A 27,119-nucleotide genomic window follows, 5' to 3' on the forward strand; every position below is an offset into this window, starting at 1 on the left:
CACCTTCATTGGAGGTAAAATACCCATGGTACTGTACTTTGTCTGGAACAGTTGGCATTTCTCTGGTTTCACTATGAAATTTAACTTTGACAATTGGGCAAAGATATGTGTTGTCTTTTAATGATCTCCTCAATTGTTAAGCAAAAGACAAGTATGCCACGCAGGCACAGTAAGAAAGACTGGAAATTAAGGTTGCCAAAAAATGTATCTGTCACATGTATGAAGATGGCAAGAACCTTGCAAAACCCAAATGGCATTCTCATTTGTTGGTAAAATCCATCAAAATATCATCTTTTCAAAGTCTTGTTGAGCATAGTTAGAAGGACTCCACAGTGTGGGCATAAAGTCGTAATGGATGAGATTGAAAGGTGACTGTTCAAGATGGAGCAGATGTTAACGAAATTGAAAACGGATAGGATAGACATTCATGGCAAATCCAGGCAACAGTTCCCCGTGTGTGTTCCCTTGATGCTATAGAGAAACGATTTAATACTCCTTGTTGGATGTTTTATTGCCAATGATTGAAAATTGTAATGAGATGCACAACTAGTTATGGCATGCATATCTGAGTGCAAGCGAGAGGTGGCATTCATAATTAAATATTTGTGTAGGAAAGACAAAGAAGAGGTACAGATGTTCAAAGAGGTCTGCAGTGGATCTTTCAGGTACTGACAACAGTTTTTGGGGACTGTAGCCTGTCACATCTATACAAAAGTCTTACGATTACAAGCAAGTTGAAGGAGAGAATCTGGTCTCCGTGGACCTGGTGCTGCTGAAGGTGTTCGACTGCATTGTCCTCCTGGATCCTTCCTACAAATCAGGGAAAGACAGAGAGCTGAAAGAATGCCTAGCTAAAGTGGAGAGGGATTGGAAAGTCTGGATGGAGTGAAAAGGCAAAAGTGGAAAATGGGGGTGAAAATACCTGTAGTGTTGGGATCCAAGATGTTAAGGGCTATCTAGGCATCCTTTGAGTGCATGCCATAAATGAATGAGTAATTGAAGAACATGAACAAGCTGAAGATTTTGAAGCAGGGATTCCTTATTTCTCTGGATTCTGATCTTTACAAACATGAAGAGAAATTAAGCTTTAAATTGGAAAGCATGATATTTACATGGAATTATGCCTATAGCTCACATTTGGTTAAAGAATTTTTTTTGTCTGTCTGTCTTTCTGTCTCCCTCTCCATGATGCCTCCCCTTTTATTTCTCCATGAGGCCTCTCACCCTCTGTATAGCCTTAGCTAGCTAATAAAAAATAGAGAGTAGGCACAAAAGGTTTGTGCTCTGGTGGGCAACATATAACAAGCTGTGTACAACAGCAATCATTGCTGGAACCTCAATTTTTATAATTTACTTAAATTGACTTGGTTGAAGGAACTGAAGGTATGATTGCTAAATTTGTTGATGACCTAAAGTCAGGTAGAAAAGTAAGTTGTGCAGACAACATAAAGAAGCTACAAAGGAATATGGATCGGTTAAGTGATAATGGGAAATGCAGATGCTGGAGAATCCAGGATAATAAAATGTGAGGCTGGATGAACACAGCAGGCCCAGCAGCATCTCAGGAGCACAAAAGCTGACGTTTCGGGCCTAGACCCTTCATCAGAGCTCTGTGTTCATCCAGCCTCACATTTTATTATCTTGGATCGGTTAAGTGAATGGGAAAAGATCGGACAAGAAGAAAATAATGAGGGAAAATTGGAAATTATCCATTTTAGCAGGACAAATAAAACAAAACATTTTATATAAATAGTGAGAGTTTGGCCAGCTCTGCAGAGATGCAGAGGACCCTTGTGCCTGTGTCCCAAAAGGTTGGTATGCAGGTGCAACAAATGAGAAAATATAATAGAATGTTTATTGTAAGAGAAATTATATAGGTTGACACACTGCGCCAGGGACCTGGTTTTGATTCCACCCTGTGTGGACTATCCATGTGGAGTTTGCACATTCTCCCATGTCTACGTCGGTTTTCTCCAAAGATGTACAGATTAGGTAGATTGCTAAAATCCCATGCCAGAATTGTACATAGTGTCCAGGGATGTACAGGTTAGGTGGATTATCCATGAGAAGTGAGGGGTGTAAGTGGGGGAGTGAGTCTAGGTGATATGCTCTTCAAAGGGATGGTATAGATTTGGTAGGCTGAATAGCCTGCCTGCCCGTGGTTGGAGCTCTATTATTCTATGACAAAATCATTACAAAGGGAGGTTATCCTTCTGTTATGCAGGGGCATTGGTGAGATCATACTAGGAGCATTGTGTATACTATTGGTTTCCTTATTTGATGAAAGATGTAAATGTATTGGAAACATTCAGAAAAGGTTTACTAGACAAATACCTGGAAAGGTTGTTTTCTGAGGAAACGTTGCACAGGCTTGGTTTGTTTCGACTGGAGGTTAGAGGAGTAAGAGATATCTTGATCAAAACATAGATCCTGAGGGTTCTTGACAAGCTGCATGTGGAAAGGATCATAGGGAATAAGAGCACAGCAGCAGAAGTCGGCAATTCAAATACTTAAGCCCTCTCTGCCATTCTATATCATAACTGATCATCTACCTCAGTGCCGTAGTCCCGCATTACACAATATCCCTTGATGTGGTTAGTAACTAAAAATCTATCATCTCTGACTTGAACTTATATAAAGACAGAGCTTTCTCAGCCCTCTCTTTGAAAAATTCCACTAAGTGTTTCGTCCTTATGGGTGTATAAATTCCTTTTTATTGTAATACTGAGTAGCTTGTCTTTTATTCTGAGACTGTTTTGGATTCTAGACTCCACGGCCAGGAGAAACATCCTTTCTCTAGCAATGTATGTGTATGCCTTTAACAATTTGGTAAACTACCTCTCATTCTTCAAATTTCAAGAGGATACAGTCCCAGTCTCCTCATCTCTTTTGAAAAACAATATAAAAAAAAGGGTTACAATTCTAAAGGAGGGCAAGAGGTTAGAGGGACATGGGTGCACAGGTGAACAGATCACTGAAGATGGCAGGACAGGTGTAGAGAGCAATTAATGAAGCATACAGTACTAAGAGAGATAGACAGGGCAAGAGTGAAGAGGTGATGTTGAACTTGTACAAGACACTTCTCAGACATTCACTGCAGTATTGTGTATAAAGTTGCTGTAATTCAGAGGACCATTGGGCAGTTGTCTCTTTAGAGAAAGATATTACTGATCGTGAACTTAATGTGAGGATCACTGTGCCTCAGGTGAGGGATAAGGGTGAGAACGCAGAATCTTCCTGGTAACCTCAGTATTGAGTGCTACATTATAAGATCATGAACCTTTAGAAGATTTAAAATGATTTGCAGAAGAAGCAAATGTGAAGTGAGAAAAATCTTTTTTTACATGGTAAATAGTTAAAGCTTGGAATACTATGTCTGGAAGTGTGGGTGGAGGTTCAACTGAGACATTCAAGAGGGAGTTGGATGATTATTTGAATAAGAATGATGTGCAAGCATAAGGTTCCTGTTTCCACCTTCACTGCTACTTGAACCTTGTAATACAGTGAAATAAGTTATAAGAATATAAAAGAGTAAAAGAATAGTTTTTTTTTAAAAAATGCGTAAGTCTGTTTAGGAATCAAAGCAGGAGTTTAATTTTGGTGGATGAAGATATGGCGGAAATATGCAATAAATATTTCACTGTCTTTTTCTGCAATTGATAATTTAAGTGAGAATGTAAGTTGTAGAACAAGGCTTGTGGATAACTGGAAAAGGAATTAGTTCTGAGAAAGATTAGCATAATGCAAAGTGAATAAGTCACTGGTCTGTGGTCGCAGCGAGGCTGTTGATCGGACTCAGTCTGTGAGAGATAGTAAAGTGTTTGGCCACAATATTCAAATCCTCAATGAAGTAAAACTTACGCAAAACTACATTCTTAAAAAAAATAGTCAGATTGGACTCAGAACATTAGCTCTGCTTCTGTATCCATAGGTGCTGCCAGACTTGTGTTTCTTTAGCATTTTCTGTTTTTATCATGCAAGACTATTCTTCAGTCATCACTGTTGGCCACACTAATCTACATTAGCTCCATTTGAAACAACACGTTACATTTATCATTCTTATCTTTAAATCTGTTTAACACTTCCTCATCTTATTTCTGTAATTTTTTGCAATCCTATAGCAAACCAATAATCACTATTCTTATAACTCTAGTGATTTATGTATTCCTGGTCCTCCTAATCCACAAGCAAAGTTCATCACAAGGGAAAATAGTAACCTATTGAACCTCCTCTACCCTCTACCCTATACACAAGGCAAAATACCCGTGATCTTAGTGAATGGCAGACCATGCTTGTGGCACTGTGGTACACTATTACTCACTAGTATTAGCTGTACAAAAAAGCACTGCTGCTTATACTCAGGCTTCAAGTTATGATAACAGATTATATCCAGCTGCTACAGTTAGAACAGACGGGGTACCAATGTGGGCAGACTTCTGTACTGCCTCCAATTTAAAATTAAAAGAAATCCTCAAATCCGTTCTAACTGCTCCTGAGGTGGTGACAATTAAAATCAGAGTCAGCTATCTTCTCGTTCTTTTCTGAAGTTGTTTAAGGAATGAATAATGTAATTACTACATTTTCTGTTGACAGGGACACAGCTGGCCAAGAACGATTCCATGCTCTGACAACTCATTATTTTCGAGGATCTAGTGGCCTCATGCTTGTCTATGATATTACAAATTTTAAAACATTCAGTAATATTGCCTATTGGATTAAAGACACTGATGAGGTGAGCTTTTTGTTAGCTTGTCACTGCCACTTTTTCTGTTACTTTTAGTTTGTTCTGTTTGTTCCTACCTTTTTCCAGATATATTGCATCTAGCTATGCTGGAGCGCAGATTTCTCATGAGGTGCCATTTGTTATTTTTGAGACACCTGCTCAAAGGTATTCAGAACAGCTTCAATCCTAAGGGTGAATATATTTTGCATCTATGTACAACAACTTATCCACCATAATGTGGAGGTGCCAGTGTTGGACTGGGATGACCAAGGTCAGAAATCACACGATATCAGGTTGTAGTCCAACAGGTTTATTTGAAAACACAAGCTTTCAGAGCCTCAGTCCTTCTTCAGGTGTCAATCAGAGAGATAGTATCAGACGCAGACTTTATAAGTAAAAGATCAAAGGTTCACACCATTGATGAGGATGTACTAAACAAAGCTAAGATGCTGCTAAATCTTTAATCAGATAGAAGGTTATAATTGATTAATATGCATATGTAAATCCCCGAATTCCTTTCAAGTTACGACCCTGAGAGAACTAAAGGTTTTATCAGTGTAAAGAAGAGGTGACATTCAAGGTCAGACAATGCATGTTAGTTGTGAGACCTTGTTTAGAATCTGCATGTGTTTTAGATTGTGGTCAGACTGGTTTTATTTCTAAAATAGGAATTTATAAAACGCCATATTGACTGACTGTCCCAAAACATCAGCTCTCCTGCTTCTGTGATGCTGCTTGGCTTCTGTGATGCTGCTTGGCCTGCTGTGTTCATCCAGCTCTTCATCTTATTATCTCGGATTCTCCAGCATCTGCAGTTCTTACTACCTCCGTCTATAAATTGTGTGCTTTTTGAAAAACAAAATGTATGTGTAAATAAAAATTCACCACATAGATTCACGTAATAACCTGCTGTATTTCATAACACAGTATACTAAGTGCCTCAGTAATGTGTGCCACTGCACCAGCTAAAAGGAGGTTCTTTCATGTATACAGATACTTGAATTTCACAATCCAGTGATCCTGATAGGATCATACACTTAGAAGGAATACGATTCAGAAAATCTCAAGTATATAACTCTCACCTTTCATTCTAACAGGCAATAATATTCACGTTGTCATTCAATGTCAGATAACAAGGTGTAGAGCTGGATGAATACAGCAGGGTAAGTAGCATTAGAGGAGCAGGAAAGCAGGAAGGGTCTGGACCCTTCTTCAGAAAATCAGATTCTCCAGCATCAGCAGTTCCTACTATCTCTGAATCATCATTTAATGTCATTTAGTTTATAACAACCTAAATCTGTATAATTAATCCAGTATTGAAACGAAACAATATTTCTATCTTGAAATGATAAATTTTACAGTTACTCTATTAAAGCAGTAACAATAAAGTAATGGCTGAATTTGAAATAATGGTGCACATTGTTCAGACACACAACAAATTCATACATTTAGTAAATGTATAAACATGGATCTAATGAATATAATTCCCTTCAGCATGCAGGAAATGATGCTGGACGAATATTGATTGGTAATAAATGTGACATGCTAGCAACACGTCAGGTTTCATGGGAAGATGGAAAAAGGGTATGTTTTAATATTTAGTTATTATTTATTTACAATTTAGAGATTTAAAATGTGCTTGTAAACTTCATGAGGATAGTCTTTGAGCACCAAACAGTTTACTTATTGGATAATTTAGAAGCATAAAATCTATTGTGAGTAAGATAAAGTCTGAGTATATTCTGAAATATGGTGATTTGTATTTTAAGCTCGCTCAGGAACATGGAATGCAATTCTTTGAGACCAGTGCAAAAGAAGACATGAACATTGAGAAAGCATTTGTGGCCCTAGGAGAAGAAATAATAAGAAAGGTGTGATTTATGAATCATTGCAAAATGATAGCAATATCCAAGAAGTCATTTTTCTTTCACTCCTTTCCTAAAATTCTTCACTTCTCTCATAGGGATGTTGTGCACAAAACATGTGCTAGTTCCCCACTATTTCAAGGAATTTCCTCATTGACTTGTAAGATGCACTAACTCTATCAAATGTGAAACAAAGAACTGTGCATGCTGGAAACCTGAAACAAAAACTGGAAATGCTAATGAAACTCAGGTCTGGCAGCATCTGTACAGAGAAAAGCAAAATTAACATTTTGAGACCAGTTAGAACAGACTCACTGGAAAGATTAATTCTGCTTTCCTTTCTACAGACTCTGCCAGACCTGTTGACTATCCATCTGTCTGTACAAGCCAAGTGATGACTGGTATAGTGTCATTTAAGTGGCCTTCGGGTGGGGTAGCCATGTACAAAACTTACAAATAACCCTCCTCTCACCTTAAACCTATGTACCCTAGTATTTAACATTTTCACCTCGAGGAAAAAGAGACTCTGACTATCCACCTTATCCACACCTCTCATAATTTTATATACTTCTATCAGGTCACCCCTCAACTTCAATTATATTAAAATTATTACCTTGCAAACATTACCTACCCGTATTGCAAGTTTAACGACCACAGCTCACTGGGAGCAGCTGTTCAACCATATTAGCTACACTATTACAGGATATTCAATAACATACTTCTGTCATAAAGTGAAAGGACATTCACCAGTAAATAACTGGAGTAGGGTAAAGAACACTGCATGCTTTAACCCTCTGGAGGGGTAACACTGAGGCCATAGCCATTGGCAGAACTGGTAGGCTTGACAGTCAGGAAAAGGTGGTGGAGTGACTATGTTTACTTTATAGCAGGGCACTTAGAAACGTTCAAGTTAATCACGTGGAATCAACATTGTTTTTAAAAGCAAAGTTATATGTAAACACTGATTGGAGTTCTTTGAAAAAGTAATGTGTTACAGTTAAAAGGGAATAAGTGGTGGACTGTACTCAGATTTTCAGAAGACTTTCGATAAGGTACCTCAATAAAGATTATTATGAAAAATAAAAGCTCGTCGTGTGGGTAACATATTATCATGGATAGAGATTGGCTAGTTAACACGAAACAGACAACAGAAAAGAATGGATCATTTTCTGGTGTGTAACGCAGTTCAGTGCTGGGACCTCTCAACTTGTTACCATTTATAAAAATGATTTGGATGAAGAAGCCAATGGTATTGTAGCTAAGTTTGCTAATGTCACGAAGATCATTAGGAAAGTAAGTTGTGAAATGAACATGAGGAGGCTATGAAGGGGCCTAGGTAAATTAAATGAGTAGGAACAGACGGGGCAAGTTGCATGTAATATGGAGAATGTGAAATTGTTCATTTTGACTCGAGAATGAAAAGGAAGCATATGAACTAAACAATGAGAAATCTGAGATGTATAGAAATCTGAGTGTCCTAGTGCATGAGTTTCATGAATCTTTGTATGCAGGTATGGCAAATAATTTATGAAAATCAATAAATGTTATAAGTTATTGTGAGAAGAATTGAATTTAAAAAATGGAGGTTATGCTACTGTTACACAGGGCTTTACTAAGATTAGTCCTGGATTTCTGTGTACTATACTGGTCTCCTTATATAAGAAAGGATGTAAATGTTCTTGAAGCAACCTGGAGACAGTTTACTAGACTAATATTTGAAATGAGTGAGTTGTCATGAGAAAATGTTGTATACGATAGGTGTGTATGTGTTGCAGCTTAGAAGAATGAAATGTGTTATGGATCAAGCCAAACGCCCTCAAAATATATCGAGGAGATAGCATAGACACAAACTTTTTTCTTATTTAAAGACAAGCATAAAGTACTGTGTTCCAGATGTGATTCGATTGGTCAAATTACTAAGCTTTAAACAAAACAGACTTTATTCTTCTACCACAGTTAAAATATAAACAAAAAAGGAAGAATTGACATAACTTTAACTCTGTTGAGATACCTAAGAAAATAATACATTACTTAACGACTACTCATCAACTATTCCAATGTAGCAGCATCCCATAAATACAGACTTGTCAAAGGCAAATTCAGTAAAACAGATTTTATCATGTGCTATCTCAAGCCCAGGAGAAATGAACACTGAAACAAACAATCTAGTTGCAGAGAAAGAACTCAAACTTTTAGCTGTAGTAGCGAGAACTGTATCTAGCAGCTTTTAACAGCAAGCTTCAACTTCATCTGAAAGCAAAACTAAAACACTGTGTCTGTGTGAGCTTGACTCCACACACACATGATTCTTCTGTCTAATTTTTAAAAATACGCTCAGGGAGCTCAAAGCTGTTTAACCATGACTTATGAAGCAGACATTTTGGCACCACTGGAAACACCTCTCTGCAACAGTAGATCCCTTTTAAAGACACACTTCCATCTCAAATGCAACTTGATTAATATCCTGAGAGGTCTTGACATGATAGATGTGAAAAGGATCTTTCCTGTTTTGCAAGAATGTAGAAGCAGTGGTCACTGGTTTAAGACAGAGAGAAAGAGATATTTTGTGACTCATTCCTACTTCCAACTCATGTATGTAGGACAAGGAGGCATTTTGCAATCATAATTCTTCACTCTCATGTCTTAATCTCTTCTGATTTACAAATTGCAAGGAGGCTTAAGCATCTACTTTCTCATCTCCATCTCAGCACTTGTTTAATCTTGTCCCAGATATATCACTCACTCTATTGTTACCATGAAATCAAGTGAACAACCTTGGTACAATGTAGAGTGTAAAAGAGCAAAACCAGTTGAACCTAAAAGCCAGATGCCAAACTAATAAAGCTTCAACACAGGACCCTGTGTATGAGGGGCACGGAAGCAGCATGCCTTAAGCAGAACAAGTGATCCTGCAACTAAGGTATTAAATCAAAGCTCTGCAATCTTTCCATTTATACTTATGAATGGTGGCACACAGTTAAATAATTACAAAGAGGTGAAGAGCTGCCAAGAACTTCCCCATCTTCAACAGCCCAAAGTGTCAGGCAGATTATCCATTTCACTCACCTCCAGAGGCTTTTACCGTTAAAAGCACTAGTCTCTTGTCAAACAGTTCTACTCCAAGTGATGTAAGAAACAGTAGAACGTGATGGTCATTGAAAAGGCTGTAGAACCTGATTTTGAAGCTTGTGAAGTCCACAAGTTCCCCTCCCCTGACCGCATCCCAAAACCAGCCCAGCTAGTCCCTGCCTCCTTAAACATTCATCCCACCCCAAGTTCCACCCCCATCTTCTACCCACTAACCTCATCCCGCCTCCTTGACCTGTCCGTCCTCCCTGGACCAACCTATCCCTTTCCTAACTCCCCGCCTATACTCCCCTTTACTGACTCTAACCACACCTCTTTGACCTATCTGTCCCCTCTCACCTGATCTTCTCCTTTATCCATCTTCTATCCGCCTCCCCCTCTCTCCCTGTTTATTTCAGAATCTCCTTCCCCTGCCCCATTTCTGAAGAAGGGTCTTGACCCGAAACTGCTCCTCTGATATTGTTTGGCCTGCTGTGTTCGTCCAGCTTCACACTATGTTATATCAGATTCTCCAGCATCGGCAGTTCCTACTGTCTCTGTCACAAAGCAGGTGGTTGTGATTGTTGGAGGCCAATAATTTCTGACCCAGGACACCACTGTACAGTTTCTCAGGGCACTTTCCAAACCAAACTATCTCCAGATACTTCAATTACCTACCTTCTATCATAACAACAGAGGTGGGGATGTTTGCTGATGATTATATTGTACAATGTTCCATTCATAATTTTTCAGCTAATGAAGAAGTCTGTGCCCAGATGTCACAAAACCTGGCCATCACCTGGCCTGTTAAGTGCAAATAACATTTGTACGACACTGGTATGAGGAAATGTCCAATAATAGTGTAATAACCCCTCTTTTTATTCAATTACGCTACTATAATCAAACATCCTAGCATCTCCAGTCTAGGGTTGGTAGAGGAGTGTTTCCATTGATTATCACCTTTATTGGACCCACCAAATAAATTCTGTGGCTTCAATAACAGATCATAATATTCGGTGGCAAGTCATTTATTCCCTGACTCCCAAAAGCCTTTCCACCACCTATGAGGCATAAGTTATCAATTTGATGGAATACTCTGGGGTTATCTGCTTTGAGTTCAAACTTGACACCTACCAAAACAAAGTAACCTGCTTGATTAGCCCTCTATCCACCATATTAAACATCGACCATTATGGAATTATGAGGATTAACAGGATTAATGAATGACCTCAGAGTAAAGGCAGTAAACATGATATGATTGAATTTTGCATTCTGTTTGCAAAGGAGAAGATTGAGTCTAAGACTAGTATTTTGAACCTAAATGAAGGCAACTATTTGGGCATGAAAGCTAAACTAAGTGAAGTGAACTAGCATACTAGGATAGGAGATAGATCATTAGAGATACAGTGTCAGACATACTCCGAATAAGCACAATTCCCATCACAAAGAAAAAAATTAAAGCAAGAACCCAGAATCCACCGCAGAAGTTAAAGAAAGCATCAACTTCAAGAAAGCATCAGCTTAAAGAAAAAGCATATAACTGGGCAAAGACACTAAACAGGATAAATGATTGATCAGAATATAAAGAACAGCAGACAATGACTAAAAGGCTAATCAGCAGGAAGAAATTAGAGTAAGAAAAAAGATAACTAGGAATGTAAAAACATAGCAGGAGTTTCTCTAAGTATTGAGAAAGGAAAAGAGTTAGTAAAGTGAATGAGAATGGGAACACACTAGTACATAGCAAGGAAATAGATGAAATGAATAAATATTTTGCTTTAGTGTTTACTGTAGAGAATACAAAAAAAAGGCTAGTCATAGCAGAAAATCAAGAGGTGGAAGAGAGAGGAATGAGGGAAGTGATGCGAAGCAAACTGGCTGGTCTTTGGGTCCAGGTAGACTTCATCCTAGGGGCTTAAAGAATGTGATCAATAAACTAGAAGATATGTTGATGTTAGTTTCCCAAAATTACTTGAAAAAATGACAAAGATGACTGAAGAGAGTAAAGCAATGAATATCATTCATCATGATGGTTGATCCAGAAGATTAAGTCATAGGACTCACAGTGAATTGGTAAATTGAATGTAAAATTAAATACAAAATTGGCTTGGTTGTAGAAGACAGAATAATTGTGGAGGAACACTTTTCAGCCTGAGGATTTGTGACTAGTGGTGTTTTACAAGTATCAGTTTTAGAATCTCAGTTGTTTGTAATATATATAAATGATTTGGATGAAAATGTAGGTGTTCTGATTAGCAAGTTTGCAGATGCCGTAAAAATTGGGAGAGTTATGAGTTGTGAGGAAGCTTGTCAAAGGATATATCAGGGTATAGATCAGTTGGAAAGTTGGGCGGAGAAATAACAGATGGAGTTTAATCCAGATATGTGTGAGGTGCATTTTGGGAGGTCAAATGTGAGAGAAAAGTATACAATAAAAGACAGGACCCTCAGGAACATTGATATACAGAGGGATCTTGAGGTGCAAGTCTATAGCTCCCTGAACGTGGCAACACAAGTGGATAAGATGGCATATTTGCCTTCATCAGTTGGGGCATTGAGTATAAGCCGGTAAGTCATGTTGCAACTGATTAAACTTTAGTTAGGCCACATTTGGCGTATTGTGTACAGTTCTGGTCACCATACTGTATGAAATACATGGAGGATGCAAAAGAGATTTGCCAGGTTATTGCATGGATTGAAGTGTATTAGCTTTAAGAAGAGGTTGAACAAACTTAGATTGTTTTCATTAGTGTCAGATGTTGAAGGGAAACCTGATAGAAATATATAAAAATTATGAGAGGCATGGATAGTTGGAGTCTTTTTTTTATCAAGGTGAAAATGTCAAATAGTAGGAGGCATAGGTTTAAAGTGAGAGGGGGAATGTTAAAGGAGATGTGGAAGGCAAGAGGAGTAGGTGCCTGGAATGTGCTGCCAGGGCATGTGTTGTACAGCTGCAACGTGACTTCCCAACTCCTATACTCAATACATAGACCAATAAGGGCAAGCATACCAAATGTCATCTTCACTATCCTGTCTACCTGTGACTCCGCTTTCAGGGAAATATGAACCTGCATTCCAAGGCCTCTTTGTTCAACAACACTCCCCATTGAAGTGTATAAGTCCTGTACTGATATGCCTTTCCAAATGCAGCACATTATTGACGGGATTTTGAGAAATTGCAAGTGGTTGCATGGTTGCCATTAGACAAGCTTTTTGTCCCAGAAGTTTTTAATTAGTTTTGAGAAGATTTGTAGCTTAGGTTGAGTTTCTGGATGTGAGTTTGCTCGCTGAGCTGGAAGGTTAGTTTTTAGACGTTTCGTCACCATTCTAGGCAGCATCATCAGTGAGACTCCGATGAAGCGCTGGCGTTATGTCCCGCTTTCTATTTATCTGTTTAGGTTTCCTTGGGTTGGTGATGTCATTTCCTGTGTTGGTGATGCCATTTCCTGTTCTTTTTCTCAGAGGATGGTAGATTGGCTCCAAATCAATGTGTTTGTTGATGGAGTTCCGGTGGAATGCCATGCTTCTAGGAATTCTCGTGCGTGTCTCTGTTTGGCTTGTCCGAGGATGGATGTGTTGTCCCAGTCAAAGTGGTGTCCTTCCTCATCTGTATGTAAGGATACTAGTGATAGTGGGTCATGTCGTTTCGTGGCTAGTTGATGTTCATGTATCCTTGTGACTAGCTTTCTGCCTGTTTGTCCAATGTAGTGTTTGTCATAGTTCTTGCAAGGTATTTTGTAGATGACGTTTGTTTTGCTTGTTGTCTGCATAGGATCTTTTGAGTTCATTAGCTGCTGTTTTAGTGTGTTGGTGGGTTTGTGGGCTACCCTGATGCCAAGAGGTCCGAGTAGTCTGGCAGTCATTTCGGAAATGTCTTTGATGTAGGGGAGAGTGGTTATGGTTTCTGGGCCCGTTTTGTCTGTTTGTTTGGGTTTGTTGCTGAGAAATCGGCAGACTGTGTTCATTGGGTACCTGTTCTTTTTGAATACGCTGTATAGGTGATTTTCTTCTGCTGTTCGTAGTTCCTCTGTGCTGCAGTGTGTGGTGGCTCGTTGGAGTAATGTTCTAATGCAGCTTCATTTGTGGGTGTTGGGATGGTTGCTCCTGTAGTTCAGTATTTGGTCCGTATGTGTTGTTTTCCTGTAGATGCTGGTTTGAAGTTCCCCATTGACTGTTCGCTCTACTGTGACATCTAGGAATGGCAGTTTGTTGTTGTTTTCCTCCTCTTTTGTGAATGTTATGCCAGTAAGGGTATTATTGATGGTCTTGAAGGTTTCCTCTAATTTGTTTTGATGACAAAGGTGTCATCCACGTAGCGGACCCAAAGTTTGGGTTGGATGATTGGCAGAGCTGTTTGTTCGAGTCTCTGCATTACTGCCTCTGCTAAGAACCCTGATATCGGAGATCCCATGGGTGTACCGTTGGTTTGCCTGTAGGTTTTGTTATTGAAAGTGAAGTGGGTGGTGAGGCATAGGTCCACTAGCTTGATGATGTTGTCCTTGCTGATGAGGTTGGTGGTGTCTGGTGTATGTGTCTTTGGTTCTTCTAATAGTATAGTCAGTGTTTCTTTGGCCAGGTTGATGTTGATGGATGTGAACAGGGCTGTTACGTCAAAGGAGACACTACATTGGACAAACAGGCAGAAAGCTAGCCACCAGGATACATGAACATCAACTAGCCATAAAACGACATGACCCACTACCACTAGTATCCTTACGTACAGATGAGGAAGGACACCACTTTGATTGGGACAACACATCCATCCTAGGACAAGCCAAACAGAGACACGCACGAGAATTCCTAGAAGCATGGCATTCCAACCGGAACTCCATCAACAAACACATTGATTTGGAGCCAATATACCATCCTCTGAGAAAAAGATCAGGAAATGGCATCACCAATACAGGAAATGACATCACCAACCCAAGGAAATCTAAACAGATAAATAGAAAGCGGGACACAACACTAGCGCTTCGTCGGAGGCTCACTGATGATGTTGCCTAGAATGGTGACGAAACGTCTGAAAACTAACCTTCCAGCTCAGCGAGCAAACTCACATCCAGTTTTTAATCAATTCATCATTCACCAATATATTACCATTCCTTCATCCTTACTGGATTCAAAATCCTTGAACTTCCTGTCTAACTACACTGCAGAAGTTTGTTCACCACATTGATTGCAGTGGTTTGAGAAAATAGCTCACCACCATCTTATCAGGTACAGTCAAATTCTATGAATGAATACAAATATGAAAAGAAATGTAAATCTTTATTCCCACTTCAGTAGGACTGTTCAGGTTTAGAAAGTAAAAGCATTGCTTTGGATGCCAGTAATACTCTGTAATAATCCTGTTGTGGCACACTAACATTATTGGTCTGTATGAACATATATGTAGGTTTTGGACCAATGTCATCATCCAGTTATGAATGACCATGCATTAGTTTTCTGTGGTGTGTGAAATATAAGTACAAAGGACAGGTACAGAGCAAGAAAATTATGATAGTGCCAGAAAAATTTGCAATCAGCTACAAGATATTCTAGGTCTCACACCAGATGTACAACTCCTTTAGATTTATGCAATTGGCTGTGTTCACATAAGATACTTACAGTTAATGAAACGCTGTTCAATAAGAAAATCTTCAATCCATGCAACCTTTATTTTCATTGTACTGCTGTTTGGCAAGACGGAATGAGATGAAACTCTCTCTCCATGTCTAGAAAGAGTCAGTGACCTGCTGTATACAGTTGTGTTATGCAAACTGCTGCATGTTGTTGTATCTCCAACAACAGCCTGGAGGGAGCTAAATACACGAAAGTTAATAACTGTGGTCAATTGGACAGCCATAGGCAGCACTGGCAATACCAAGCTTTGAGGCTAGAGTTGTAGCTCAGTTGGAAAGTTTGTCTCTCAATGTCATTTGTGAAGATGTCTCAAATGCTGATTTGTCAGTTTCAGCATTTAGATCATCAAAGGAAGTAGTTTATTACCAGCTAGGCCACTCCTTAGAGCTTATTCTAACTTTAGAAAAGTATGGAAAACTCCAAAAATAACAACAACTGTACTAGTACCTGGAAGAAATAATCTAGCAGCCTTGCTTACTGTTGTAAGTATTTCATCAGCCATTTAAGCAGCGCTGGTGGGGTTCCTCCATTCCAATTAACTTTAAATTCAGTTGTGTGGAAGTAAAGCAGTGAAATCCAATTAAAAGGGAAGCCTGGGTTCACGTTTTAGCTGCTCCAGAGGTCATAGAGTCATAGAACCATACAGCATGGAAACAGATCCAACTAGTCCACATGACCATGTTCCCAAACTAAACTAGTCCCACCTGCCTGCATTTGGCCTCTATCCTTCCAAACCCATCCTATTCATGTACTTATCCAAATAATTTTTAAACGTTATAACTCTGCATGTATCCACAACTTCCTCTGTCAGTTCATTCCACACACTAACCACTTTCTGCGTAAAAAGGTTGCCCCTTGTGTTATTCTTAAATCTTTCTCCTCTCACCTTAAAAATATGCTTGCTAGTTTTGAACTCCCTCACCTTAGGGAAAAGGCCTTTGCTATTTATGTCCCTCATGATTTTATAAACTTCTAAAAGGTTACCCCTCAACCTCCTATGCTCCATTGGAAAAAGTCCCAGCCTGTCCAGCCTATTTTTATATCTCAAACCCTTCATTCCCAGCAACTTCCCGGTAACTCTCTTCCGAACCCTTTCCCATTTAATAATGTCCTTCCTATAACAGGACAATCAGAACTGTACACTGTACTCCAAAAGAGGCCCCACCAACATTCTGTAGAACCTCAATTTGACGGCCCAACTCCAATACTCAAAAGTCTGAGCAATGAGGGCAAGCGTGCTAAATGCCTTCTTAACTACCCTGTTTACCTATGAGGCAAACTTCAAAAAATTATGTACCTGAACCCCTGTGTCTCTCTGTTCTACAACACCACCTAGGGCCTTTTCTAATGAAGGGTCTAGGCCCGAAACGTCAGCTTTTGTGGTCCTAAGATGCTGCTTGGCCTTCTGTTTTCATTCAGCTCTACACTTTTGTTATCTCGGATTTTCCAGCACCTGTAATTCCCATTATCTCTCGTTCATTATATATATCCTGCCCTGTTTGTTTTACCCAAATGCAATACTTTGCTTTTATCCAAATTAAACTCTCTGACTCAGTCCTTAGTCCTGTAGGGTTCTGGTTTGCAATCAGTTACTTTATGACTTTTAAGTAGTTTGAATCACCCCCCGATTCCTGGATCTAGATACTGATCTTATAGAAGGAGTGTGAAATGAAGAATTCAGGAGACAAAAGAATCACTGCGTTTACTTAAATTACAAAAGTGTAATACAAGAAAATATAAGTAAATGCAATAAAAGGGAAATTGACACAATTAACAATACAGATGACAGTAATACTATGAAATACACTATTAGCTAGATTAAACACGACTGGAACCTACAAACGATAGTTTTAATTACAGGAGTTCTGAGGAATTGTCACCCGGCCTGAAACATTAATTCTGATTCCTCTCCACAGATGCTGCTGAGATTTTGCAGAAATTTCTATTTTAGTTTTAATTACAGAGTCTTTAATTAGAATTCCTAGTCTGGAGTCCCATGACACTGTCACCACCTGCCATCCCCTCCCTGCTAACTATGTCAGAACTTTGGGGTCTCAGCAGTATAAACTCACCAATGAGGAATGCGGTTTTGAATTGAGCCCCATAGCTTGAGGTTCTTGCCAGTGGTCGTCTTAGCTCAGAACAGGGCCATGTGTGGAAGCTCTTGCTCAGTGAAGTGCTGTCACCTGACAATGAAGCAGCACTCCGAAAGCTTGTAATTTTAAATGAACCTTGGTGTTCTGTGACTTCTGACTTTGTCTACTCCAGTCCAACACAGGCATATCCACATTATGGCTCTTGTTTGGATATAGCTTGGTTGGTTATCCCCCTCTCGGATATCCTTTGTTCCAATGATGCTCTTGGCTTAGCTCTCTGATTCAGCTTATCTATTTGGCCTCTCAATTCAGCTTCTGTTGGGTCTTGCTTCAGAAGCTGCTTGTTGAGAGTGGAAACCAGTGGGGAAGCTATTTGTGCAGAAGCTTGTTATTGAAAAGGCTCCCCTCAGGTGAGATTGGGTCTGGCAGTTATATTGACTGTGTCTCCTATTATCTTCCCTCTAACCTGTAGTTTTCTTTAAGTTCTTGATATTCTCTTCTGAAATCAGTTGTTTTTCTGATTGTTAAGAATATGTGTGAATGGATTTCAATTCAAGTTCAATGCCCAGTATCTCGGTGAATGAATTTCAATTCAGATTGGATGTCTGGTACCTCTGTAGGCCCCATACTTGTCTGTGCTGGGTAGCCCAACGTATAGAAGCTTCCTCAGACTAGAGTCTTCACATTGTGGAGCTGGAGGAACACAACAAGCCATGTAGCTGCCAGCCTGCTGTATTCCTCCAGCTCCACACTGCGTTGTTTCTGACTTCAGCATCTGCAGTTCTTGCTGTCTTGGGTGAGAGTCTTGTAGGTTTGGTTGTTTGTTCTTTTAGAATGGAGGTGTAAGTTGGAATTCCAGGTCGAACAATGGTTGCAGACAGCCATCTCAGTCCTGTGAGTCGTGTTTGTGTATTCTCCACAGAACTCATTCCAGCTTCCATTTACCTTTTAAAAGCTTTGAAGAGTCCAGGGTTTTGTCCAGTATTTCAGATATTGGGATTTTTGTTTGATCCAACAGCCCGTTGACCCAATTGATCAAGATCTCTTTCTAATCTTAGATAACCTTCTTCAGGGTCCACTATATCACCAATTTTGGTGTCATCCACAAACTTACTAACCATATTTCCTATATTCTCATCCAAATTATTCTTGTATATGTTGATAATTTTTTTATTTTTTGAAAAATCATATTTGAAAATAGTAGCATTAACTTCAAATTAGCACTGCATGGTGATTGACATTACATTTTCCCCTTTTGACATGCTGCTGACAATTTTTTGATATACATAGATCCGAACACCTTGAGCAAACCTGGACCGCATCTCGGTGTTTTTCCCTTCTTTAATAAAGTCAAGATGTGATGAAGGGTGGTTTGCTCTTTAATCTAAATAAAAACGGAAAGTGCTGGAGAAACTCAGCAAGGCTTGTCAGCATTGACAGAGAAAAAGCAGTTACAATTTAGAGTCCAAAGATGTATTTGGCTCTTTATTTTACCTTATGATGCAAAGGCAAGTTATATTGATTCATTCGATCATAACTAGTCCTGCATGTATACCTGATGTGAAACAAAGCAGTATAAAATTCGTACCATTGGCTCTTATCACCAAGTATTAGTTATGTTGTGTTATTATACAAGCAGACATATGGCAGTGGAAGCTAAATCTACTATCAGAAAATCACCGGAATTAGGTAAGCGCTGCATTTTTGTTTGTAATGCTTTTCGGTAGCAGCATAATTACATTCAGTAAATACCATAAGTCTGTGGCTTTTCTGTTAAAGCTTGTGCAATTCAGCTTTGTTATAAAACCCTAATCTCAATTTTGTGGTGGCACAGTGGCTCATGGTTAGCACTGCTGCCTCGCAGTGTCAGGGACCCAGATTCGATTCCAGTCTTGAGCTCCACACTATCTGTGTGGAGTTTGCATGTTCTCCAATCCTCCTTTGTTCATCTTGTGCCTGGGGCTTGTCTAATTATCAGGAATAGTTTGTAGACCACTGGTGAGTCCAAACATTGGAGGTATTTGAGTCTTATTTAACGAGATGGTTTATTGATTATTTTTAATTCATTTGTGGGATGCGGGCATCACTGGCTGGCCAGCATTTCTTGCCTATACCTAGATGCGTTTGAGAAGGTGGTGGTGAGCTGCCTTCTTGAACCGCTGCAGTTCTCTTGCTGTGGGTTGACCCACAATGTGATGAGGGAGGGAATTCCAGGATTTTGACCCAACGACAGTGAGGCAATGGCGATTATATTTCCAATTTAGGATGGTAAGTGACTTGGAGGCGAACTTGGAGGTGGTGGTGTTCCCATATATCTGCTGCCCTTGTCCTTCTAGATGGAACTGGTTGTGGGTTTGGAAGGTGCTGTCTGAGGATCTTTGGTGAAATTCTGCAGTGCATCTTGTAGATAATACACACTGCTGATATTGAGCGCTGATGGTAGAGAGAGTGAATGCTTACAGATGTAGTGCCAATCAAGCGGGCTGCTTTGTCCTGGATGGTGTCAAGCATCTTGAGCGTTGTTGGGGCTGCACTCATCCAGGCAAGTGGGGTGTATTCCATCACACTCCTGACTTGTGCCTTGTGGATGGTGGACAAGCTTTGAGGAGGTGGGTTACTCGATGCAGTATTCCCAGCTTCTGGCCTGCTCTTGTAGCCACTCTGTTAATGTAGTGAGTCCAGTTGAGTTTCTGGTCAATGGTAACTCCCAGAATGTTGATAGTGGGGGATTCAGTGATGGTAACACCATTGAATGTCAAGGAGCTATGGTTAGATTGTCCCTTATTGGTGATGGTCATAGTCTGTCATTTGTGTGGTGCGAATGTCACTTGCCATTTGTCAGCCCAAGTCTGGATATTGTCCAGATCTTGTTGCATGTGAACATGGACTGCTTCAGTATCTGAGAAGTCACGAATGGTGTTGACCATTGTGCAAGGCATCAGCGAACATCTCCACTTCTGACCTTATGATGGAGGGAAGGTCATTGATGAAGCAGCTGAAGATGGTTGGGCCTAGGACACAACCCTGAGGAACCCGGCAGAGATGTCCTGGAGCTGACTTGATTGACCTCCCGCAACCATGACCATTTTCCTATGCGTCAGGTATAACTCCCACCACCGGAGCATTTTCCCCTTGATACCCATTGATTCGAGTTTTGCCAGGGCTCGTTGATGCCACACTGGGTCGAATGCAACATTGATATCAAGGGCTGTCACTCTCACCTCACCTCTGGAATTCAGCTCTTTTGTCCACATTTCAACCAAGGCTGTAATGAGATCAGAAGCTGAGTGGCCCTGGTGGAACCCAAACTGGGCATCACTGAGCAGGTTATTTCTGAACAGGTGCTCCTTGATGTCACCTTCTATCACTTTACTGATGATCGTGAAGACACTAATGGGATGAAATTGGCTGTGTTGGATTTGTACTGCTTTTTGTGTACAGGACATACTTGGGCAATATTCCACGTTGTTGGGTAGATACCAGTATTGTAACTATACTGGAACAGCTTGGCTAGGGGAGCGGCAAGTTCTGGAGCTCAAGTCCTCAATACCATTGCTGGAATGTTGTCAGGGCCGGTAGCCTTTGCAGTATCCAGTGTCTCCAACCGTTTCTTGATATCACATAGAGTGAATCAAATAGGCTGAAGATTTGTATCTGTAACGCTGGCGACTACTGGAGGAGGCTGAGATGAATCATCCACTTGGCACTTCTAGCTGAAGATTGCTGTGAATACTTCAGCCTTATCTTTTGCACTGATGTGCTGGACTCTTCCATTATTGAGGATGGAGCTATTTGTGGAGCATCCTCCTCCAGTGAGTTGTTTTAATTGTCCACCACCATTCATAACTGGATGTGGCAGGACTGCGGAGCTTAGATCTGATCCATTGGTTGTGGGATTGCTTAGCTCTGTCTATCACTTCCTGCTTTCGCTGTTTGGCGTGCAAATAGTCCTGTTTGGTAGCTTCACCAGGTTGATACCTCATCTTCAGGTATGCCTGGTGCTACTCCTGGCATGCTCTCCTGCTCTCTTCATTGAACCAAGGTTGATCCCCTGGCTTGATGGTAATGGTTGAGTGAGGGATATACCGAGCCGTGAGGTTACAGATTGTGCTGGAGTACAATTCTGCTGTTGTTGATGGCCCACAGTGCCTCATGGATGCCCAGCCTTGAGTTGCTAGATCTGTGTGAAGTCTGTCCCATTTAGCACGCTGATAGTGCCACACAACTCGATGGAGTTTGTTCTCAATGTGAAGGTGAGACTTCATCTCCACAAGGACTGTGTGATGGTCAGTCTTACCGATACTGTCATGGACAGATACAACTTCGGCTGGCAGATTAGTAAGGATAAGGTCAAGTATGTTTTTCCCTCACCATCTGCCGCAGACCCAGTCTAGCAGCTGTGTCCTGTATGACCTGACCAGCTTGATCAGCAGTACTGCTGCTCAGCCATTCTTGGTGGTGGACACTGAAATCCCCCACCCAGCATACATTTTGTGCCCTTGCCATCCTCAGTGCTTCCTTTAAGTGTTGTTGAACACGGAGGAGTACTGATTCATCAGTTGAGGAAGGATGGTATGTGGTAATCAACAGGAGATTTCCTTGCCGGTATTTAACTTGAAACCATGAAACTTCATGGGGTCCAGAGTCAATGTTGAGGACCCTGCGCCTGTCCCACCGGTGAGACAGGACATATCCAGGGATGGTGATGGTAGTGTCTGGTAAGGTATGATTCTGTGAGTATGACTGTGCCAGGTTGTTGCTTGACTAGTCTGTGAGATATCTCTCCCAATTTTGGCACTAACCCCCAGATGTTAGTGAGGAGGTCTTTGCATGTCGACAGGGCTGTTTCTGCCGTTGTCTTTTTCGGTGCCTAGGTCGATGCTGGGTGATTCGTCCGGTTTCATTTCTTTGAGTCTTTATAGAGATTGGTACAGCTGAGTGGCTTGCTAGGCTATTTCAGAAGGCAGTTGAGAGTCAACCACATTGCTGCGGTTTTGAAGTCGCATGTTGGCCAGACCAGGTGAGGGTGCCAGTTTTCCTCCCCTGAAGGACTTCAGTGAACCATATGGGTTTTCCGGACAATTGGCAATGATTTCATGGTGATCAGTAGATTCTTTAATTCCAGACTTTTTTTTAAAATTCCAATTCCACCATCTGCCGTGGTGGGTTTCGACCCCGGTTCCCCAGAGCATCTGCTGAGTTACTGGATTAATAGTCTAGCTGTAATACCACTGCATGATAGCAATAATTATTTTACATTTCCAGTTAAGCTTGATTATTAAGGACTTCCAGGAGCTTTGCCAAATACACCTATTCTTTGTGAAAGCTAATGTTGAATTAATGTATGCGAGATCCCCCTCCAAGCTTTTCCCCCCATAATTTATTCATATTATTTTAAATTTGCTCACAGGACGTGGGCTTCACTGGCTAGGCTGTCATTTATTTCGGTCCCTAATTTCCCAGAATGCAGTTCAGAATCAACCACATTGATGTGGGTCTAAAGTCACATATTAGCCAGACCAGGTAATCGCCTGAATTTTCTTTACAGAGAACCTGTTCTTTGCTAACTCATGTAGTTGTCTCATAATATCATTTGGGGTAAACTCATGAATGCCCATTTTTTTCTCAGCAGATTCCTAGGTTACTGGACCAGGCAATATCAGTCTGATAGGTAATCTTACTTTCATAATATTCTGCATGTTTAAACCTAGGTAATTTCTCAATTTTAACCACATCCTGAACCTATAGATGTTGGTCTGGCTCCTGTGGAGGCATATGAAGCTGACTTCCCTCAAATTGTCAATAAGGCCGAACATTTTCAGTTGTTGCCTGTGCTTATCCGGTGAAGTAGTGGGTATATATTGGCTCAGTAGTTGGCACTGCTGTCTCACAGCACCAGGGACCCAGATTCGATTTCACCTTTGGGTGATTATCAGTGTGGAATTTCTACATTTTCCCTATGTCTGCATGGGTTTCCTCTCATAGTCCAAAGATGTGCAGGTTAGGTGGATTGGTCATGCCAAATTGCCCATCGTGTCAATGGATGTGTAGGCCAAATAGATTAGCCCTGGGAAATGCAGGATTATAGGGATAGGTTCGGGAGTGTGGGTCAAGGGCGGATGTTCTTTGGAGGAGTGGTGGTGCTCGATGGGTTGAATGGCGTACTTCCACACTATAGGGATTCTATGATTCCAGATCCATTGACATAAACAAGTTACATGAGTCCGAAAGCATAGTTATCACAAGTTTTCCCCATGAAAGTCTCTGGTATCTTTTTTTAAGGCCTTGCTGATGTCGCACTTTATCAAATACCTTCTGGAAATCTAGGCACAGTATACTGCCAGTTCTCCTTAATCCACAGTATATGTCACTTCTTCAAAGAACTCCAATGAATTGATAAATCATTATTTTTCTTCTATAACACACTTAGACTCTGCCCGATTACCATGATTCCTGCTCTAAATGCCCTGCACCAAAGTCTTCATACTGACTTTTAACATCTTCCCCAGACAGATGTGAAGCTAACTGGCCTACCATTTCCTGTTTTCTCTCTCCCTTTTTGAATGAAATGGTTCTGTTCACTACTTTCCAGTTGTCCTCTAAATCTAATTAATTTTGAATATTAAATTCAATGCATAACCTACCTCACTAGCCACTTATTTAAAAACTCTTGAAGGAAACAGATCATAACCCAAGGATTAGGAGGCACGGTGGCACAGTGGTTAGCACTACTGCCTCACAGCACCAAGGACCTGGGTTTGATTCCAGCCTTGGGTGATTGTTTGTGTGGAGTTTGCACATTCTCCCCGTGTCTGTGTGGGTTTCCTCGGGGTGCTCGGTTTCCTCCCACAATCCAGAGATGTGCAGGTTAGGTGGATTGGCCATGCTAAATTGCCAGTAGTGTTCAGGAAGGTATAGATTAGTTGAGTTAAAGGGAGATGGGTCTGGGTGGGATGCTCTGAGGTTCAGTGTGGACTTGTTGGACCAAAGGGCCTGTTTCCACAATGTAGGGATTCAATGATTTATCAGACCACAGCTCTAACAATTTGGTCAGTATCACTTTCTTGGTATTGGCAGTTTTCTTGAATTCCTCCATCCCTTCTACTTTCTAGTTTATAGCAATTTCAGGAATATTACTTTCATCCTGTACAGTGAAGACTGAAGAAAAGTACCTATACAATTCATCTGTCATTTCCTTACTTTACATAATTGGGTCCCTATCTCACTTTCTAAAGGACCAGCACTCATTTTGTAGCTCTTTCCTTTTTAAATGTCTTACTGTCTGTTTCTATCTTTCTAGTTAGCTTTCTCTTGCACTTTAATTTTTCTTCCTTATTAATCTTTGAGTCATTCTTTGATGTTTGTTATACTCTGTCCAATCTTCTGACCTGCCCCCAGTCTTTGTTCAGTTGTTTGCTTCTTCTTTAAGTTTGATGCTGACTTTTACAGATTGAGTTAACCATGAAAAGAGGGTTCTTCCCTTGGAAATTTTCTTTTTTGCTGAAATGTACCTATTCTGTGTATTTTGATATATCCTCTTAAACATCTACCGCTGTATCTCTATTTAACCCTCCCCTAACCTAATTTGCCAATTCACTTTAGTAAGTTGTGCTTTCATGCCATGATAATTGCCTTTATTTAAATATAAAATACTAGTCTTCAATGCGATTTTCTATTCTTCAATCTGAATGTAAAATTCATTGATTATGGGGCTTGCTGGTTTATAGTAGTGTCTTAATAATGCTAAAACTTTGTTCTTCCTAAATGCTCTGTACCCTTAACATTCAGGTCCCTGTCCACTCTATCTTTCAGCAATGTATTTAAAACAGCCATCAGATTGTGTTTAGTGAATTCTTCTTGAGCTATAAGGGCATTTGTTTTGCATTAGGTAACACTGTGTGGAGCTGGAGGAACACACTAGGCCAGGCAGCATCAGAGGAGCAGGAAAGTTGACGTTTGGGTTGGGACCCTTCTTCAGAATTTTTTGAAGAAGAGTCCCAACCCGAAACATCAACTTTCCTGCTCCTCTGATGCTGCCTGCCCTGTTGTGTTCCTCCATCTCCACACTGTGTTATCTTTGACTCCAGCATCTGCAGTTCACACTGTTTCTGTTTTGCATGGATATTTCTTTGATTCAGATGCAGAACCTTCAGTTTTGTTCTTTCATTATTTTTGTGATATCTGTTATTTATTCTTAGGTTTGAGCATTCTGTCTCTTTCTAGAATTAGAATTAGCTTTATTGTCACATGTACAAAAAGGAGTAGAGTGAAAAGTGTACAATTTGCCACTTGTGGTGCCATCTTAGGTACAAAAGGTCCCAAGGTACAGCTTTTTCAGTTGCAGTTCTTGGAAAAATAGAGAAGTTAAAAAATGTTCCAGCATTGCAGACTTTAGGAATAAGTTATAAGATGGAGAAAAACAATGTTCAGAACAACAGTTCTCCAACCCAGTCCATGCTGGCACCTAACCTCCAGTCCGCACTGGACCTTGACTTCAGACAGTGCCTAGTTTCCCCTCAGCGTTCACGAGGCCGGGAGATCACTCTGGTATCACCTTGAGACCAGAGGTCCATGCCAAGGCCATGCCAGGCTGAAAGGCCGCCATGTACTGCCTGAAAACCACCAGGCTGGCCTGCTGGGAGATCACCATGCCAGACCAAGAGGACACCACATGGGGCTGGCAGACTGCCACGCAGGGACAAGAGACTGCCATGCTGGGCCAGGAGGCTGCTATGCCGACGCTTGGAATTCCAAGGCTGAGAGTTCTGAGGCAATAAGTTCGGAGGCTTGGAGTTCTGAGGTTGCATGGTCGGAGGCCAGGAGTTTGGAGGCCAAAAGGTCAGGGCCAGGGTGGTCGAGGCCGAGAAAAGGAAGAAAACAAAAGAGAAAAGTGGGAAAGTAAGAGAAAAGAATGGAAAAGGAATGGAGGAGCTCTGGCTGAAGCATCCTTCTCTGCTGCCATCTCGTAATGTGTTCTTGGAACATGGTCTGTTTATCCTTTCCTGTACTGATACCTTCTGTCGTGCCTTGCACTTTCCAGTAATCTTAGATTTAACCCTGGAAGTAACTTTTTGGAGTAGAATAGAATGTTGTGTCCTGAGCTTTCTTACCAGCAACAGGTACTAAAGCATAGAGTAATGGAGTAGATCTGTAGTTTAGTGCTTTTTGAAAATCCAATAGAAATTGTTTCTTTCATACATCACTTTATTCCCAGCCCTGACATGGATCACTGAGACTATTTCCTAGCATGTTGTGATATGCATGTTCCAAGATGGCATAGTCACAGAGGCATAAAGCAAAGTAGAAGGCTTTTGGCCTGCTGCATCTGCACCTGTCAAAAAAAACTACCTAACTATTCTAAGAGATAGCAAGAACTGCAGATGCTGGAGTCAGGGACAACACAGTATGGAGCTGGAGGAACACAGCAGGCCAGGCAGCATCAGAGGAGCAGAAAAGTTGACGTTTTGGACCAGGATCCTTCTTCAGAAATAGGTCCTATCCTAAAACATCAAGTTTTCTGCTCCTCTGATGCTGCCTGGCCTGCTGTGTTCCTCCACCTAACTATTCTAATCCCATTTTACACTTGGCCTTGGCATCACAAGTGCACATGTAAATATTTCTTAAATGTTAAGAGGGTTTCTGCCTCTACCACTCTTGCAGGCAGTGAGTTCCAGGTTCCCAATATCCTCTCAAGCATGAAAAAAATTCATCTCATCCTCTTTAAACCTATTACATAACCTTACGTTT

At 40.7% G+C, this 27,119-nt stretch overlaps 1 protein-coding gene across 1 annotated transcript in view; it reads left to right on the forward strand.

The window, feature by feature from the left end:
- LOC125451861 (ras-related protein Rab-10-like) overlaps positions 1-27,119 on the forward strand; it is a 78,228-nt gene that overhangs the window by 34,111 nt on the left and 16,998 nt on the right. Inside the window, exons 3-5 of the mRNA XM_048529539.2 lie at positions 4,594-4,732; positions 6,218-6,307; positions 6,493-6,594. Of these exons, the coding sequence (XP_048385496.1) occupies positions 4,594-4,732; positions 6,218-6,307; positions 6,493-6,594 (331 nt within the window). The remainder of the gene's footprint in view (positions 1-4,593; positions 4,733-6,217; positions 6,308-6,492; positions 6,595-27,119) is intronic.

Source organism: Stegostoma tigrinum, chromosome 5 (assembly GCF_030684315.1).
Source record: "Stegostoma tigrinum isolate sSteTig4 chromosome 5, sSteTig4.hap1, whole genome shotgun sequence".
NCBI lineage: Eukaryota > Metazoa > Chordata > Chondrichthyes > Orectolobiformes > Stegostomatidae > Stegostoma > Stegostoma tigrinum.